General features: G+C 42.6%; 1 protein-coding gene across 1 annotated transcript in view; it reads right to left on the bottom strand.

Moving 5' to 3' along the window:
• pygb (phosphorylase, glycogen; brain) overlaps positions 1 to 18,403 on the bottom strand; it is a 74,643-nt gene that overhangs the window by 42,939 nt on the left and 13,301 nt on the right. The window contains exons 3-5 of the mRNA XM_034185726.1: positions 9,509 to 9,587; positions 9,259 to 9,362; positions 9,050 to 9,181 (exon numbers count right to left, since the gene is read on the bottom strand). Coding sequence (XP_034041617.1) covers positions 9,050 to 9,181; positions 9,259 to 9,362; positions 9,509 to 9,587 — 315 coding nt within the window. The remainder of the gene's footprint in view (positions 1 to 9,049; positions 9,182 to 9,258; positions 9,363 to 9,508; positions 9,588 to 18,403) is intronic.

Here is an 18,403-nt window from a genome sequence, read left to right as displayed (position 1 = left end):
GCCCCTTCCCACCCCACCCCACTGTCGAGTACTATCCTGTTTGGATGTCTTAAAAACTGATCGAAACATTCATGTGTTCATCCACCGGCTGTCTAAAGAAAACTGACTCCAGGAGGGTTTTGATTTGTTGCCTTTAAGCCCAGGTCACTGTCCTGCTGAAAGATGAACCGTCACCCCAGTCTGAGGTCAAGAGCACTCTGGAGCAGGTTTTCATCCAGGATGTCTCTGTACATTGCTGCATTCATCTTTCCCTCAATCCTGACTAGTCTCCCAGTTCCTGCTGCTGAAAAACATCCCCACAGCATCATGCTGCCACCACCATGCTTCACTGTAGGGATGGTGCCTGGTTTCCTCCAAACATGATGCCAAAGAGTTGAATCTTTGTCTCATCAGACCAGAGAATTTTGTTTATCCTGGTCTGAGAGTCCTTCAGATGCCTTTTGTCAAACTCCAGGTGGGCTGCCATGTGCCTTTAACGAAGGAGTGGCTTCCGTCTGGCCACTCTACCATACAGGCCTGATTGGTGGATTGCTGCAGAGATGGTTGTCCTTGAAGGTTCTCCTCTCTCCACAGAGGAATGCTAGAGCACTGGGCCAGTGGGTTCTTGGTCATCTCCCTGACTAAGGTACTCCTCTGATCGCTCAATTTAGACGGGCGTCCAGCTCTAGGAAGAGTCCTGGTGGATCTGAACTTCTTCCATTTACAGATGATGGAGGCGACTGTGCTCATTAGGACCTTCAAAGCAGCAGAAATGTTTCTGTACCCTTCACCAGATTTGTGCCTCCAGACAATCCTGTCTCAGAGGTCTACAGACAATTCCTTTGACTTCATGCTTTGTTTGTGCTCTGACTGTCAACTATGGGACCTTATATGTAGACAGGTGTGTCTTTCCAGATCATGTCCAATCCACTGAATTTCGGTCAGCCCTGTTTCTCTTTGTCAGAAATTATTGTAAATATACGTTACCAATTATAATGTCTCTATCCTGATTTTTCACATACATGTACATTTGTGTGATTTTACTTTCTGAATGAACCTTCTAAATGAACCATTAAGCATTTCACATGGTAAAATGCCCTCTTGCTGCCTTGAGAAATCTTGCTTACTGAGCACAGTAGTACGTTTAATTAGCTGAATGGCCTTGAACAAGAACACTACACCCTGTGAAAGCTAGCCGGAGCCTGTCTTGTTTTGACTAAGAAAACTCACAAAATAATGTTATATCTGTATGAGAACAAACTTTAAGACTCCAAGATGTTTTAATGCTATTTTTGTATCTGTCTTTGCTTCAATAAAAGCAGAGAAAGTTGGGACAGGCTCTTCAGAGGTGAGTGGTGAAACGGTGAGGGAGGGGTTCTCGCTGAAATTCAGTGCCTCTGTGTGGTCATTTTCTGTGATATGTTTGAGCTGTGTTTCCTTTCAACAGGTTCAACTCTGACATTTTCTTGGTCCTTCGAGCCGGATGCCAACAAACCAGAGGGTCATCAGCCCGTGGGGGAGGACTCCACTGAAGACCGTGGCCATGGCGGGGGAACTACAGCTCCCATTACAGACCCTTTCCAGGGCGGACTCCTCCCTGATGGGTCAGCGCTCATCAGGGTGAAGGCATTCAAATTTCAGGGACAGAGATTGACCACGGGTGAGAACTGTTTTTCTTGGTACAAGCTTGGGCATGTGACTGGGAGTCGCCCCATGGAAAAACCCCGTAATGTATTTAGGCTTGTCTTTTGACTGTAAGGTGTGAGGTAAGGTCAGGCTGTAAGGTGTGAGAAAATAAGACCTCTAATGGGTCCGGAAAAGCGCAAAAAATCTGTACAGTGTCGGGTCAGTAAAACCTTCGGTGGGCGGGTTGTAAAATTCTGGGAAAAACGCGTTCCCTTAATATTGTCCACAGGAAATATTAAAAAATGGTTGGAGATGAAATGTGATAACAGCGGAGTTAAGATGTAGTAACAGCTGAAGCGTGATAACAGCGGTGTGAATGTGTTCGTATGCATGAGGGCTCACAACAGAATTGCGGGTGGCCTGACATCCGTCTAACCAGCAGACATTAAACGAAGCCACTGTTCTGTGAAGTAGGTTGTGAACATTCTATACTGCACCACACCTGTTTGAGAACCCACTAACCTGAAACGAGGCGCCAGGCAAGGTTTACCCACCTCCCAGAGGTGGAAGTGGTGACACTTTTCAGGTTGATCAGTGACCAGACAGTAAAAAAGGAAACAACCCGTTCGTTAGATCTCCCTATGAATGGGTAATTGTTGTTGTTCCTGCTGCAAAAACGACACAAAGCCACAGTCTAATGATTTTAGGTACACGAAGATTAAATATCCAGGGTCACCCGAACACCTAAGAATGTGGTGAAAGAAGTTTAACTTCTCGGGTAAATGACAGCCAAACTCCACAACAAAATCGGTTGATATCATAAGAGAGAACACCGGAGATTCTACAAAAAAGCAAAAGATGCGGAGTGGAAAATACATCATACTATGCTATTGTAACAGCTACAACAGTTTTGAAAGCTAAACCTGCTGAAGCAGTCGTAATATGTGAGGAAGAATGGTACTTTGCAGGAAGGGGGGAAGGTCAAAGCCGCGGCACAGCCAGAGGCAGCGGCTGTGGGATGTATAGGAAACTGATATGTTGGAAGTGTGGGAGAAATGGGCACTTTGCGTGTGATTGTACTCACTCGCAAAGATAAGAAGTTATTTGTTTTTAACATGAATTCTGTTTATGCACATATAAGGTTGCAATTCTTTCTTTTCTAGAGGATTATACCTGCTTTACTCAATTTTTTTTATGTATATTTATTGTAAATTGTTTTAGATAATACTGCCAAAGTCACAGTTACTGGCACGTCAAGATTTTAAAGTGCAGAGTTAAAATACTGAGAAACAAATGCAAAATAACCAATTCTGTATCATTAAACAAGGGGTGGCCAAGTTTGGTCATCGAGAGCAACCTTCCTGACACTCTTAGTTGTCTCCCTGCTCCAACACACCTGAATCCAATGAAAGACTCGTTAGCAGACATTTAATGAGTCTTTCATTGGATTCAGGTGTGTTGGAGCAGGGAGACAACTAAGAGTGTCAGGAAGGTGGCTCTCGAGGAACAAACTTGCCCACCCCTGCATTAGAATTTTTGACAAAGTCTCTGTTGACACTGGACAACAATCCAACTCTTTCAGATGTACCCTTATGTAGTTTATGCAGAACGACTGATGGGCACAGAGACATTCGTAATGCATCCTGCCTATGTGTAAACACAGCATTATGTGTGTGTGTGAGAGAGAGAGAGTTAGTGTCCAGGGTGAAAAGAAAGATTCTTTAATGGGAAAATTCTGAGATAAACCTGTTAATGAGATACATTTTTTCAGGTTGTTAAGATGATAACTCAAAAACAATAGATACTATCACCTTCCTACTTTCCATATCGAATGATCATATAACTTGGATGAAGTGGTTAGAATATGGGTACTTTTTGCACACTGGATAAAGTGTAAAAGTTGGTTAGTTTTTCCTATTTAATAGATTTCAAGCAAAAGCTAATCAAGATTACACACCGGTAGGGCAGTTAATGATTGGATTTATTATTGTGAATATTTTCACGTGGTGGTGGATTGTGTATTTGTCCTCTGTAATATATTTTGAGGATATTGAAATTTGTGTGGACTGGTTCTTTTCTGTCTAGGACAAAATTCAGATTGACTGCTTTAATTGAACATTGCTGTATTTGGCTCATTTTGCCTCAGTAATGAATGAGCTACTGTGGAACTGACCAATTAGATCAATGACTTCCAGTGAATATTTATAAAACAGGCTCATCTAGGCGATAAAGACTTTGGGTTATAAAACAGTTCTATGAATCAGTTCCCCAGTATACATATTAAATACTGCTAACAAGATAAAGAAATTTTTAACTGACTCATCAACTAATTATTTTTGATTGAAATAACAGACAGAATTGCCTGTATGGGTGGTTGTGGTAGATTCTCTGTGGACTATTAAAAACTGATTGTGAGACTGTGAATTAACGCCCAATTCCCGTCCTCTGGGCCCCAAACAGCCTGGTAGAAGGTTGGCGGGAAAGTCTCCTATGAGGACACTGTAATTAATAGTTCCTTTGAGTTCTGCGTGTATACATGTGTATATAATCTGCTCAGTGTAATGGGACACAGGTCATTTTTGGACCTGTGGATATTTTCCTAGTTTTATTTGAGAAACGTATTTGATATATATAAGCAATTGTGAAATGCTTATTTCTAAATTACGGTGTTGGGGAGAAACATGCACGTGCGCATGCATGACAGCTGAAGGAAGCTTCAAAATCCCCCCCCCCCCCCTTCTCCTGCCACTCCACACCCCCAAAACTGCTTAGAGAAAACAAAAACTGCTGCGGAGTGTTATCAGTTTGTTTGGGAACACAGTGTGAATGACCTCTCAAGACGGCGAGGAGAACAGTGAGTGTTTTTGGACCCTCAACTCTGATGGGTTTCAGTTGGCAGGGTGGAAATGTGGCACCATGTGTGTTATTTTCCATGCATGATACGCACAAGTGAAAGTTGGATTTAGTATACTGAAAGGTTTGAAGTGCACGTTTGGGTTGGTGGACAGTGTGTGGTCACAGGAGGGTGTGAGTGCAGGTGGACGGGAAGAAGAAAAAGGTTTCATTTGTCAGGTTGGTTTTGGAATACAAGAGATGTGGTATGAAGAAAACAAGGTGCTAAACTGAGAGGTCACCTTTATATGTGACGTTTAGGCAGACTGATATTACCCGAACGCTTCAGACTATGCTGTGGTCTCCTCTTGCAGCACTCAGTACAGCAGGACTGTCCATTATCACCGGCGCGCTTTGCAATTGCATTGGAGCCTCTTGCTGAAACAATAAGAACACACCCGCTTGTAAAGGGGCTTCAGGTTGGAGATGCAGAAACACACATTCGTTTATATGCTGATGATGTATTATTGTATTTGCGTAATTCTGAAGAATCTCTTCCAAGTCTACTGAATTTAATTACATCCTTTGGTAAAATATCAGGATACACAATTAACTGGTCCAAAAGTGAGTTTCTGCCTCTCTCCAGTGTCTACTCACCAGGCTTTTTGCAAGGTGTTCCTATCAAAATAATTGATAATCAGCTTATTTACCTGCATTTGTCTATACCTAAAGATCCAAAGTTGATATTGAAATTGAATTTTGCAGAATTTATAACAGGATTAAAACAATATTGAATGTTGGAAAATTTTACCTCTATCAATGATCGGACACAAACTCAAAAATGATTTCTCTTCCCAGGTTTCAATACCTATGTCAAAATCTTCCAATTTTGCCTTTTTTAAAGATTTGGACTCAATTATTTTATCTTACATTTGGAATAATAAGAATGCAAGAATCTCAAAAATACACTTACAGAAGTGTAAGGTGGGGGGGGGGGGGGGGGGGGGGGGCTCCCAGTATTTAAACATTACTGGCCTGCCATTGTTAGGGCACTGATATTTTGGCGGCAGGTGGTACAGGACACTCAGACTCCTACAATACCATTATGGGTCAAAATGGAGGCCAACTGTGTGAATAATTCCTCTCTGCCAGCTGTGCTATTATCCAAGTTTGAAAACTCTGAGTCTCATAAGAACTTATGTTTTCTTTTAAGGCAGTCTGTAAGAATTTTAAACCAGATTAGGAGCTTTCTAGCATCACGAAATACAGCAGTACAAGTGCCTATGTGTTTTAATCATTGTTTTTATGCCTCCTTGGCCTGACAAAACTTTTCATGACTGGAGAGAGAAGGGCTTGATGTCAGTTAAAGACCTATAGATTGATAGCAAATATGCATCATTCAATCGATTGAAAGTAAAGTATAACCTATCTAACTCACACTTATTCCGGTATTTGCAGGTCAGGCTCTACATCTAAACAAAAATAGCAAATTTTAAAAATCTTCTGATGGAGAATAATATTTTCAACACTTAACAGCCCTTTTGACTCCAAACGCCTAATTACAAAAATTGTACACCTGTTTGATGAGTGTATTGTTGCACACACTGTGAAAACTAGGGATACTTGGAGAGATGAACTGGGAATAGAACTGTCTGAGTCCATGTGGAGTGTGTGTCTGTCCAACATCCATTCTTGTTCTGTGAACAGTAGACGTCAATCAGTTCAGTTCAGAATTGTTCATCACTTACACCAGGGGTGGCCAAGTTCAGTCCTCGAGAGCCACCTTCCTGACACTCTTAGTTGTCTCCCTGCTCCAACACACCTGAATCCAATGAAAGACTTGTTAGCAGACTTTTAATGAGCCTTTCACTGGATTCAGGTGTGTTGGAGCAGGGAGACAACTAAGAGTGTCAGGAAGGTGGCTCTCGAGGACCGAACTTGGCCACCCCTGACTTACACTATTCAACAGTCAGACTGCACAGAATCTATCCCTCAGTTTCTCCAGAGTGTGACAGATGTAAGGAGTCAGAGGGAACATTGTTACATGTGTTCTGCTCCTGCTCTTCACTCTCAGTCTTTTGGTCAAAAATATCTGATTGGTTCTCCAAAGCATAAAAAACCCTACAACCTGAACCTGGACTGGTCATCTTTGGCTACACACAGACTCTGAGACCTCTACCTGCTATTATGTGGCAACCATTGGAACTTGGACTGATTGTTGCCAAAAGACTGATATTGAAGGAATGGAAGTCCCCTGCTCCTCCTCAATTTCAGTTAGCGGTCACTGAAATGATGTCCATAATACAAATGGAAAAACTCTGTACCTGGGGTCCATTCCTAACTCATTTTGAGGGCGTAACATTGGACTGACTGTTTGCTCCTGGACTAGTGACTTTTTTATGCTGCTCTTCTGCACTGTTTAATTATGTAAAAATCTAAAATAAAATATTAAAATAAATAAATAAATAAATAAATAAATAAGCAGGGACGTCCCTGAAAAAGACGTTGCTTGGATGGCAGCATGTGTTGCTCCAAAACCTGGATGTACCTTTCAGCATTGATGATACCATCACAGATGTGTAAGTTGTCCATGTCATGGGCACTAACACACCCCCATACCATCACAGATGCTGGCTTTTGAACTTTGTGCTGGTAACAATCTGGATGGTCTTTTTCCTCTTTTGTTCAGAGGACACGACATCCATGATTTCCAAAAACAATTTGAAATGTGGACTCAGACCACAGCACACTTTTCCATTTTGTGTCTGTCCATTTCAAATGAGCTCGGGCCCAGAGAAGGCGGCGGTGTTTCTGGATGTTGTTGATGTTTGACTTTCACTTTGCATGGTAGAGTTTTAACGTGCAGTTGTAGATGTAGCGATGAACTGTGTTAACTGACAGTAGTTTTCTGAAGTGTTCCTGAGCCCACGCAGTAAGATCCTTTACACAATGATGTTGGTTTTTAATGCAGTGCCACCTGAGGGATCAAAGGTCACGGGGATTCAATGTTAGTTTTCAGCCTTGCTGCTTACGTGTCGAAAGTTCTCCAGATTCTCTGAATCTTCTGATTATATTATGGACTGTAGATGATGGAATCCCTAAATTCCTTGCAAATGTACACTGAGATACATTGTTCTTAAACTGTTGGACTATTTTTTCACACAGTTGTTCACAAAGTGGTGATCCTCACCCCATCTTTGCTTGTGAACGGCTGAGCCTTTTGGGGATGCTCCTTTTATACCCAATCATGACACTCACCTGTTTCCAATTAACCTGTTCACCTGTGGAATGTTCCAAACAGGTGTTCTTTGAGCATTCATCAACTTTCCCAGTTTTTTGTTGCCCCGTCCCAACTTTTTTGAAACGTGTTGCAGGCATCTATTTCAAAATGAGCAAATATTTGCACAAAACAATAAAGTTTATCAGTTTGAACATTAAATATCTTGTCTTTGTGGTGTATTCAATTGAATATAGGTTGAAGAGGATTTGCAAATTATTGTATCCTGTTTTTATTTCCATTTCACACAACGTTCCAACAGAGTCCCTCAATGTAGACTGAATCTCTTTAAGAACTCATTTTGTGCCCACATCAATTAGAGTTTTAAATAATGGTTCCTGGGATAGGTAGGACGATTGTGCATTAATGTCATGGTAACATTGCTAATCAGTGTTATTTATTCATTGTCATTCACTATATTGTCAGCATTTTCCTTTTAACCATATGTGGGAGATGGCTGTGCAGTAGGGTTATGTGCAGTTTAGATATGTGTATTAGGGATATGTGAAATATGCATGAACTATCTGTGCAAGACTGTTGTGCAATAGGGGTATGTGCAATACTGGTGTATGTATTAAATTATGTGCAATGTACATGAGTTATGTAACTATGCCATGGCAGTTTTATCTGTGCAGCTCTTGGAGTCCAAGGCAAATTTCCCGGAGGGGACAATAAACTGTATCATATTTATTGGAACTGGGGTTGTAATTAAAAATATAAAAGCCAAGATGATGGGTTGCATAAGTAATCAGCCCTTTTGGTATAATACCTTTAAATAATCAGTTTAATTGCCTCTTTGCTTCAGATAAGTCAGGGGATGGATACATGAACATTTCCAAGTCACTGAACATGTCTTGATCTTTATTTACATCAGTTATGAAGAAATACAAACAGTATGACACTCTGTGGTAAATCTGTGTAGACAGTTCTCAAAAACCGAAGGAGAAGAGTGAGGAAAGCCATCAAGACAACCCGAAGAAGTTACAGGCTTCTGTGGCTGTGATTGAAGAAATTGTGCATTTGTATTTTTAATTAATTTGTATCAAATTGTGGAGATTTGTTTTCAGTTTGAGTTTAAAGAAGAAAATTTTAGAAATTTTTATTTTTTGTATTTGAAATGGTGTAAATAAATTAAAGTGTGTGAAATACCAAGGGGTGGAATACTTTAGCAGGTCACTGTAATCAACAGAGTAGTCATGTCCCACGGTTAGTGAAATGGAATGTCTTCACCTGGTGGACGTTCACCATTAATGCAGGTACAACAGAATTTCACCAAGCGCTGTCGTCAATAATAACAAAAACAATCATCATCATCGATAAGCGGCGTTCCCTCACCTGCGTGTCCACCCACTTGACTCCATCTTCAGTATGCTCCACGCGGCCGTAGAAGTGAACAGGCAGCATGTACTCAGGCCTCGCCTTCTCCCAGGGGTTCCCATATCGCAGCCAATCATCTGCCTCCTCTACCTAAGGAGGCGGGATAAGCAGTGATCCAATCACAGGCCGCAGAGCTTGTGGGTAGTGGGCGGTTTGTACCCAATTACCTGCCAGCCGCCGTGGATCTTCTGGTTGAAGATGCCAAACTCATAGCGGATGCCGTAACCATACGCTGCCAGACCGAGTGTCGCCATGGAGTCCAGGAAGCAAGCTGGAATCAAACAGCGGGAATGTTTTTAGAAAGTCATGAGGACAACAAGGTGCAATTGGCTCTGGAGATCTCTAGTGACAGTTTCTGGTTCACAGCGATGTTTGACCTCAGTTTCATGTTACAGATGCAATGTCATCGTGTTCTACCTGCAAGTCGCCCCAGTCCACCATTTCCAAGACCGGCATCCTCCTCGATGTCCTCCAACTCCTCCATGTCCAACCCCAGCTGTACACAGAGACACACGCGCGCACATACACTCACTCTGTCTCTGTTATAAGGTTCCTTCCTGTTTGGTGACACTATCAGGAAGTTAAAGCTTTGACTCATTTGAGAAAACAAACTGAAGTTCAGTCAAGTGAAGAAAGATTCTGAAAGACGTCGTCCACATCCACATGTGTGCGGGGATCTGTGGTTTTGTGGCCGCGAGGTGGCTCCGCGTGTGGGGATCTGTGGTTTTGTCACTGTATATAGGCCTCCTGGCCCATATTCTGAATTCTTAGATGAATATAGTACGTTCATCTCTAACTTGTCAACTAGTGTAGATAACATTCTGATCATTGGTGACTTTAACATTCATATAAATAAGCCTTCTGATCCCCTCTGCAAATCATTTATGGAAATTGTGGCTGCATTAGGATTTCGGCAATGCATTCAGGACTCGACGCACATTAGTAGAAATACCCTGAATCTGGTATTGCTGTCACGAATATTGACATCATGCCTCTTACATCAGTGGTCTCTGATCACTCACTTAAGATAAGAAAAGCCTTTATTCATCCCTCAATGGGGGAAATTTCAGTGTCACATCGCAGCATAGAACAGTAGGAATAGACAGAAGGACATGCAATAAAACAAACAAACAAATGTCTCTTAAAAAACAAGAACTAAAAAAAGCACTGAGTGCCGGGTAAAGCTAAGGCTACCATTGTTCAGTTCAATGCTGCACTGCCGGGATGTAAAAAGTGATCAGATAAAGTGACTTCAGCGTAAAATGTACGATAAGTTACTCTGATGTTTACAATATGGACAGGTTAAAATATAGAAGGTAAAGTGACTTGACTTGGACCATAAGTTAAATTACTGCACCTAATAAATACAGCAGGTAATGACATGATTATTGTCCTGGTTGCTATGGTTAACACAGTACTAGCATTGTTCATTGTACAGTCTGACAGCAGCCGGGAGAAACAATCTGCGGAATCTCTCCCTCACACAGCGAGGGTGGATGAGCCTGTCACTGGAACTGCTCTCCAGAGCAGACAGAACGTCCTGCAGGGGGTGACACTCGTGGTCCAGCATAGATGTAAGTTTAGCCAGGACCCTCCTGTCCCCCACCTCCTGCACAGAGTCCAGAGCAGGATTTCCTGATGATCTTATCCAGTGTTTTCCTGTCCCTCTCTGTGATGCTGCTGCTCCAGCAGACCACACCGTACAGGATGACTGAAGCCACCACAGAGTCACAGAAGGTCCTCAGGAGTGGCCCCCTCACTCCAAAAGACCTCAGCCTCCTCAGGAGGTAGAGGCGGCGCTGACCCTTCCTGTAAAGTGCGTCCCTGTTGTGAGTCCAGTCCAGTTTGTTGTTCAGATGAACACCCAGGTACTTATGAGTCCACTCTCTCAGTGTCCCTTCCCTGGATGTTCACTGGGGGGAGTGTAGTGGAGCGGCGTCTGAAGTCCACCACCATCTCCTTGGTCTGTGCTGTCTGTGCTGTGTCTGAAGTCTGCAGTGTAAAGAGTGAAGAGGAAGGGCACGAGGACCATCCCCTGGGGGGCCCCCACACTGCAGGTCAGGAGATCAGACATGCAGTTTTTGGTCCTCACAAACTGGTGCCGGTTTGTGAGGTAGTGCAGGACCCATTCAGCCAGATCCTCGTCCACTCCTGCAATCACCAGATTGTCCCTCAGGAGCCGCGGATGGTGTTGAAAGCGCTGGAGAAGTCAAAGAAGAAAATCCTCACATCGCTGCCGGCCCTGGTCTGGGCCCGCTGCCTTTTTGCTCTTTAGTCTCTTCAGCTGACTCCTGACCTAGTCTGCTGTGAAGAGTAGATAGCAGGCGGGGGGGGGGGGGGGGGGGGGGGGGATAGGGGTGGAGGAGGTCTGGAGGGAAGCTAGACTGCCTGATGTCTTAGCTTTACATTTGACAAAACCGGTTAAAACCGCGCTACCCAAATCACAGTCACCTTGGTTCAATGATTATCTGCGTGACCTCAAGCATAAAGCAAGAGGTCTAGAACGGAAATGGCGTCGGTCAAAATTAGAAGTATTCCACCTTGCGCAGCGTGATGCTATCTTAGACTATAAGCATGCATTATTGGCAACAAAGCGGACCTACTACTCTGATTTGAAAACAAGCATAACTCAAAGTTCTTGTTGGACACAGTGGCAACACTTATTCATGGGCAACCACCTGTAGTTCGCTCTCCTTTTACAGCACAAGATTTCCTGGATTACTTTGGGAAGAAAATAGAAGACATCAGGTTAAACATATCCCATCATGCCTTAATCCAGCCACTACACCCTGCTATTGATGTGGGCACCATTACTGAGGTATTACCTAGATTTACAGAATTTGACAGTATCTCACTAGGCATGCTGACAAAACTCAATGTCAACAAAAAGCACAACCTGTTTATTTGATCCTATACCAACAAAACTGTTTAAGGACCTGTGGTCCACTCTTGGGCCGACTGTGCTGGAAATTATTAATCTTTCCTTAACTTCTGGATCTGTTCCTAAATGTTTCAAATCTACAGTGATTAAACCATTACTTAAGAAACCTAATCTTAACCCTAGTGTATTGAAAAACTATCGCCCGATATCAAATCTATCATTTTTCTCTAAAATTCTAGAAAAAGTGGTGTCACGGCAGCTCGTCGACTATCTTACTGAGAATAATCTCTTTGAGCCACTGCAGTCTGCTTTTAGAAAGTATCATTCCACAGAGACGGCTCTCACTAAAGTGGTGAATGATCTTCTGCTTACAATGGATTCGGGCACCACTACGGTTCTGTTGCTGTTAGAGCTCAGTGCTGCATTTGATACCGTGGATCATCATATTCTACTTGATAGGCTGGAAAATCACTTTGGGATTACTGGGAGTGCCCTTGCATGGCTGACGTCATACTTGACCAGTCGTTCTCACTGCGTTTTGTACAGTAACACTACCTCTAACCTTAGTGACATGAAATTTGGGGTTCCACAGGGGTCTGTCTTAGGCCCCCTGCTTTTCTCCCTTTATATAGCACCCCTTGGGCACATATTGCGGCGTTATGGGATTACCTTTCACTGCTATGCAGATGATACTCAGTTATACATGCCGATAACTGCTGGTCATCTCGTTCACATAAAATCCTTAGAAGATTGCCTTGCAGCAGTGAGCAGCTGGATGTCTAGAAACTTCCTACTTTTAAACTCTGATAAGACTGAAATGATGGTTCTTGGTCCAGTGAGACATCGGCATCAGTTTGACCAGTTAACGCTTAGCCTAGGCTCGTGTGTCATACATCACACTGACAAAGTGAGGAACCTTGGGGTACTTTTTGATCCTTCGTTGTACTTTGACCTCCACATTACAAATGTTACTAGGACTGCTTTCTTCCACCTGCGAAATATAGCAAAGATTCGTCCCATCCTGTCTATGGCTGATGCTGAGACTCTGATCCATGCATTTATCTCTTCTAGATTGGTGGACTTTGCTGACTTGGTCTTCGGAGTGAGATTGCATCAGAATTTTGGCTCTCTGTTGGGGCTGTTTACACAGAGACTGCTACCTGCTGCTTTGGACTTGAACTAACAGTCTTTTTCAAGACTTTTTTACTTTTTTACCTTTTTACTTTTTTTAACTTTTTTACTGTGCTCCAAAGCCTAAGGAAGACCTCTAACGGTCGAAACATCGCGACGGAGCACTTTTATCAGCTAACTTTCATTAGCGTTGGCAAGCTAACTAGCTTGCTAACGCTTTCGTTTTAATTTTTTTATTTTTATTTTATTTTAGCACCGTTGTCGTGCGTTCGCTGTTGTCGTGCGTTGCCTGTGCTGCTTCATGGCCTGTTTGGTGCCTTGATTGGGGCACTCCTTCTGCTGAATCACCTCTGGATTATTTGCACATTATTCACTTTGTGTGTTTTTGGGAATCCGCTAGCTTAGAGCAGCTACTAGCTCTTAGCCGGTTTAGCATGGCGGCTTCTCCTGTCTCTCCCGCACTTTTCTGCTCTGGGTGTGAAATGTTTAGTTATTCCTCGGCCTCCTTTAGCAGTAACGGTACTTGTAATAAGTGCAGCTTATTCGTAGCTTTGGAGGCCAGGCTGGGCGAATTGGAGGCTCGGCTCCGCACCGTGGAAAATTCTACAGCTAGCCAGGCCCCTGTAGTCGGTGCGGACCAAGGTAGCTTAGCCGCCGTTAGTTCCCCCCTGGCAGATCCCGTGCAGTCGGGAAAGCAGGCTGACTGGGTGACTGTGAGGAGGAAGCGTAGCCCTAAACAGAAGCCCCGTGTACACCGTCAACCCGTTCACATCTCTAACCGTTTTTCCCCACTCGACGATACACTCGCCGAGGATCAAACTCTGGTTATTGGCGACTCTGTTTTGAGAAATGTGAAGTTAGCGACACCAGCAACCATTGTCAATTGTCTTCCAGGGGCCAGAGCAGGCGACATCGAAGGACATTTGAAATTGCTGGCTAAGGCTAAGCGTAAATTTGGTAAGATTGTAATTCACGTCGGCAGTAATGACACTCGGTTACGCCAATCGGAGGTCACTAAAATTAACATTAAATCGGTGTGTAACTTTGCAAAAACAATGTCGGACTCTGTTGTTTTCTCTGGGCCCCTCCCCAATCAGACCGGGAGTGACATGTTTAGCCGCATGTTCTCCTTGAATTGCTGGCTGTCTGAGTGGTGTCCAAAAAATGAGGTGGGCTTCATAGATAATTGGCAAAGCTTCTGGGGAAAACCTGGTCTTGTTAGGAGAGACGGCATCCATCCCACTTTAGAGGGAGCAGCTCTCATTTCTAGAAATCTGGCCAATTTTTTTGGATCCTCCAAACTGTGACTGTCTAGCGTTGGGACCAGGAGGCAGAGCTGTGGTCTTATACACCTCTCTGCGGCTTCTCTCCCCCTGCCACCCCCTCATTACCCCATCCCCGTAGAGACGGTGCCTGCTCCCAGACTACCAATAACCAGCAAAAATCTATTTAAGCATAAAAATTCAAAAAGAAAAAATATAGCACCTTCAACTGCACCACAGACTAAAACAGTTAAATGTGGTCTATTAAACATTAGGTCTCTCTCTTCTAAGTCCCTGTTGGTAAATGATATAATAATTGATCAACGTATTGATTTATTCTGCCTAACAGAAACCTGGTTACAGCAGGATGAATATGTTAGTTTAAATGAGTCAACACCCCCGAGTCACACTAACTGTCAGAATGCTCGTAGCACGGGCCGAGGCAGAGGATTAGCAGCAATCTTCCATTCCAGCTTATTAATTAATCAAAAACCTAGACAGAGCTTTAATTCATTTGAAAACTTGTCTCTTAGTCTTGTCCATCCAAATTGGAAGTCCCAAAAACCAGTTTTATTTGTTATTATCTATCGTCCACCTGGTCGTTACTGTGAGTTTCTCTGTGAATTTTCAGACCTTTTGTCTGACTTAGTGCTTAGCTCAGATAAGATAATTATAGTGGGCGATTTTAACATCCACACAGATGCTGAGAATGACAGCCTCAACACTGCATTTAATCTATTATTAGACTCTATTGGCTTTGCTCAAAAAGTAAATGAGTCCACCCACCACTTTAATCATATTTTAGATCTTGTTCTGACTTATGGTATGGAAATAGAAGACTTAACAGTATTCCCTGAAAACTCCCTTCTGTCTGATCATTTTTTAATAACATTTACATTTACTCTGATGGACTACCCTGCAGTGGGGAATAAGTTTCATTACACTAGAAGTCTTTCAGAAAGCGCTGTAACTAGGTTTAAGGATATGATTCCTTCTTTATGTTCTCTAATGTCATATACCAACACAGAGCAGAGTAGCAACCTAAACTCTGTAAGGTAGTTAGAGTATCTCGTCAATAGTTTTACATCCTCATTGAAGACAACTTTGGATGCTGTAGCTCCTCTGAAAAAGAGAGCTTTAAATCAGAAGTGTCTGACTCCGTGGTATAACTCACAAACTCGTAGCTTAAAGCAGATAACCCGTAAGTTGGAGAGGAAATGGCGTCTCACTAATTTAGAAGATCTTCACTTAGCCTGGAAAAAGAGTTTGTTGCTCTATAAAAAAGCCCTCCGTAAAGCTAGGACATCTTTCTACTCATCACTAATTGAAGAAAATAAGAACAACCCCAGGTTTCTTTTCAGCACTGTAGCCAGGCTGACAAAGAGTCAGAGCTCTATTGAGCTGAGTATTCCATTAACTTTAACTAGTAATGACTTCATGACTTTCTTTGCTAACAAAATTTTGACTATTAGAGAAAAAATTACTCATAACCATCCCAAAGATGTATCGTTATCTTTGGCTGCTTTCAGTGATGCCGGTATTTGGTTAGACTCTTTCTCTCCGATTGTTCTGTCTGAGTTATTTTCATTAGTTACTTCATCCAAACCATCAACATGTTTATTAGACCCCATTCCTGCCAGGCTGCTCAAGGAAGTCCTACCATTATTTAATGCTTCAATCTTAAATATGATCAATCTATCTTTGTTAGTTGGTTATGTACCACAGGCCTTTAAGGTGGCAGTAATTAAACCATTACTTAAAAAGCCATCACTTGACCCAGCTATCTTAGCTAATTATAGGCCAATCTCCAACCTTCCTTTTCTCTCAAAGATTCTTGAGAGGGTAGTTGTAAAACAGCTAACTGATCACCTGCAGAGGAATGGTCTATTTGAAGAGTTTCAGTCAGGTTTTAGAATTCATCATAGTACAGAAACAGCATTAGTGAAGGTTACAAATGATCTTCTTATGGCTTCGGACAGTGGACTTATCTCTGTGCTTGTTCTGTTGGACCTCAGTGCTGCTTTTGATACTGTTGACCATAAAATTTTATTACAGAGATTAGAGCATGTCATAGGTATTAAAGGCACTGCGCTGCGGTGGTTTGAATCATATTTGTCTAATAGATTACAGTTTGTTCATGTAAATGGGGAATCTTCTTCACAGACTAAAGTTAATTATGGAGTTCCACAAGGTTCTGTGCTAGGACCAATTTTATTCACTTTATACATGCTTCCCTTAGGCAGTATTATTAGACAGTATTGCTTAAATTTTCATTGTTACGCAGATGATACCCAGCTTTATCTATCCATGAAGCCAGAGGATACACACCAATTAGCTAAACTGCAGGATTGTCTTACAGACATAAAGACATGGATGACCTCTAATTTCCTGCTTTTAAACTCAGATAAAACTGAAGTTATTGTACTTGGCCCCACAAATCTTAGAAGCATGGTGTCTAACCAGATCGTTACTCTGGATGGCATTACCCTGACCTCTAGTAATACTGTGAGAAATCTTGGAGTCATTTTTGATCAGGATATGTCATTCAAAGCGCATATTAAACAAATATGTAGGACTGCCTTTTTGCATTTACGCAATATCTCTAAAATCAGAAAGGTCTTGTCTCAGAGTGATGCTGAAAAACTAATTCATGCATTTATTTCCTCTAGGCTGAACTATTGTAATTCATTATTATCAGGTTGTCCTAAAAGTTCCCTAAAAAGCCTTCAGTTAATTCAAAATGCTGCAGCTAGAGTACTGACGGGGACTAGCAGGAGAGAGCATATCTCACCCGTGTTGGCCTCTCTTCATTGGCTTCCTGTTAATTCTAGAATAGAATTTAAAATTCTTCTTCTTACTTATAAGGTTTTGAATAATCAGGTCCCATCTTATCTTAGGGACCTCGTAGTACCATATTACCCCATTAGAGCGCTTCGCTCTCAGACTGCGGGCTTACTTGTAGTTCCTAGGGTTTGTAAGAGTAGAATGGGAGGCAGAGCCTTCAGCTTTCAGGCTCCTCTCCTGTGGAACCAGCTCCCAATTCAGATCAGGGAGACAGATACCCTCTCTACTTTTAAGATTAGGCTTAAAACTTTCCTTTTCGCTAAGGCTTATAGTTAGGGCTGGATCGGGTGACCCTGAACCATCCCTTGGTTATGTTGCTTTAGACGTAGACTGTGGGGTGTTCCCATGATGCACTGTTTCTTTCTCTTTTTGCTCCGTATGCATCACTCTGCATTTAATCATTAGTGATCGATCTCTGCCCCCCTTCTCGGCATGTCTTTTTCCTGGTTCTTTCCCTCAGCCCCAACCAGTCTCAGCAGAAGACTGCCCCTCCCTGAGCCTGGTTCTGCTGGAGGTTTCTTCCTGTTAAAAGGGAGTTTTTCCTTCCCACTGTGGCCAAGTGCTTGCTCATAGGGGGTCGTTTTGACCGTTGGGGTTTTTCATAATTATTGTATGGCCTTGCCTTACAATATGGAGCGCCTTGGGGCAACTGTTTGTTGTGATTTGGCGCTATATAAGAAAAAAGTTGATTGATTGATTGATTGACTACTGCAATGTTCTATTTTCTGGTTTACCGCAGTCCAGCATTAGGGCTCTCCAATTGGTTCAAAATGCTGCAGCCAGACTTTTGACAGGAAGCAGAAAGTTTGACCACATTACACCCATTTTGGCGTCTCTTCACTGGCTTCCTGTCCCAGTGAGATCAGATTTTAAGGTTCTGCTACTAACCTATAAAATTATTTATGGACTGGCACCTCCCTACCTAGCTGACCTAATTAAACCTTACATACTGGCCCGGGCTTTACGTTCTCAGGGTGCAGGACTACTTTGTGTCCCTAAGGTGAATAAGAAGTCTGCGGGTCACAGAGCTTTCTCTTATCGTGCCCCTGTTCTGTGGAATGATCTCCCTGCATCAATAAAACAGTCAGATTCTGTGGAGACTTTCAAGTTCAGACTTAAGACGCACTTATTTTCCCTTTCATGTGGCTAGCATACTGGTACAGTTTTGTTTTACGCTTTTAATTCATTTATTAG

This window comes from Thalassophryne amazonica, chromosome 13, assembly GCF_902500255.1.
Source record: "Thalassophryne amazonica chromosome 13, fThaAma1.1, whole genome shotgun sequence".
Classification (NCBI taxonomy): domain Eukaryota; kingdom Metazoa; phylum Chordata; class Actinopteri; order Batrachoidiformes; family Batrachoididae; genus Thalassophryne; species Thalassophryne amazonica.
This window is presented reverse-complemented; position numbering and strand designations above follow the sequence as displayed.